Source organism: Monopterus albus, unplaced genomic scaffold (assembly GCF_001952655.1).
Source record: "Monopterus albus unplaced genomic scaffold, M_albus_1.0 scaffold96.1, whole genome shotgun sequence".
Lineage (NCBI taxonomy): Eukaryota > Metazoa > Chordata > Actinopteri > Synbranchiformes > Synbranchidae > Monopterus > Monopterus albus.
In genome coordinates, this window is record NW_018127976.1 from 1261454 (window position 1) to 1262118 (window position 665).

General features: G+C 40.5%; 1 protein-coding gene across 1 annotated transcript in view; it reads right to left on the minus strand.

Moving 5' to 3' along the window:
• The window catches only part of LOC109965178 (ras-related protein Rab-37-like), a 53379-nt gene that overhangs the window by 4239 nt on the left and 48475 nt on the right, over positions 1–665 (minus strand). Inside the window, exon 2 of the mRNA XM_020608987.1 lies at positions 286–396. Within this exon, the coding sequence (XP_020464643.1) occupies positions 286–396 (111 nt within the window). The remainder of the gene's footprint in view (positions 1–285; positions 397–665) is intronic.

Here is a 665-nt window from a genome sequence, read left to right on the forward strand (position 1 = left end):
CCTCTTGCTCTGGATAATCCACAGAGCTCACTGTTAACCGTTTCCTTGGAACTAGATTACAGACAAGCATTTAAAATGGCAGCATAATCAGTTTATTTCAGTAGGCTCCCTGCAATCAGTGAATTTGTAACCCAAGCTTCAGTTTTGTTAAATGTGAATTAGGACTGTTCATTAATAGCAAACTTATTCACTCAATGTGATTTGACACTTGAACATGTGACTTGCCCTACTTAATTTCAACAAGAGAATGTACTGTAAATGTGTGTAAAAGATGCACACACACACCGTGAATCCAATGCCCACTGTGGCAGAGAAGGAGCCAGGGATGAACTTGCCCTGATCGAACTGCACCAACAGAGATGTTTTTCCCACTCCACTGTCCCCAACCAGGATTGTCTGTAGAAGACACACCAAACACACAGTCAGGAGCCTTAACAGCAACACTAACCCAACCCTGTAGGGTTAGCCTACACCATATATATATTCAATGTCCTACAATAATACAATCTTTATGTCTACACTGTATATAGACACACCCAGTTTTTCTGCATACATGAGATAAACATTTTCAGTCTGCAGGAGTTAGTCTGCTGTCAAACATCAGCAATTTATCACCTAACACATTCAGTGTGTAAATGGTCATATACATACACACACACACACAC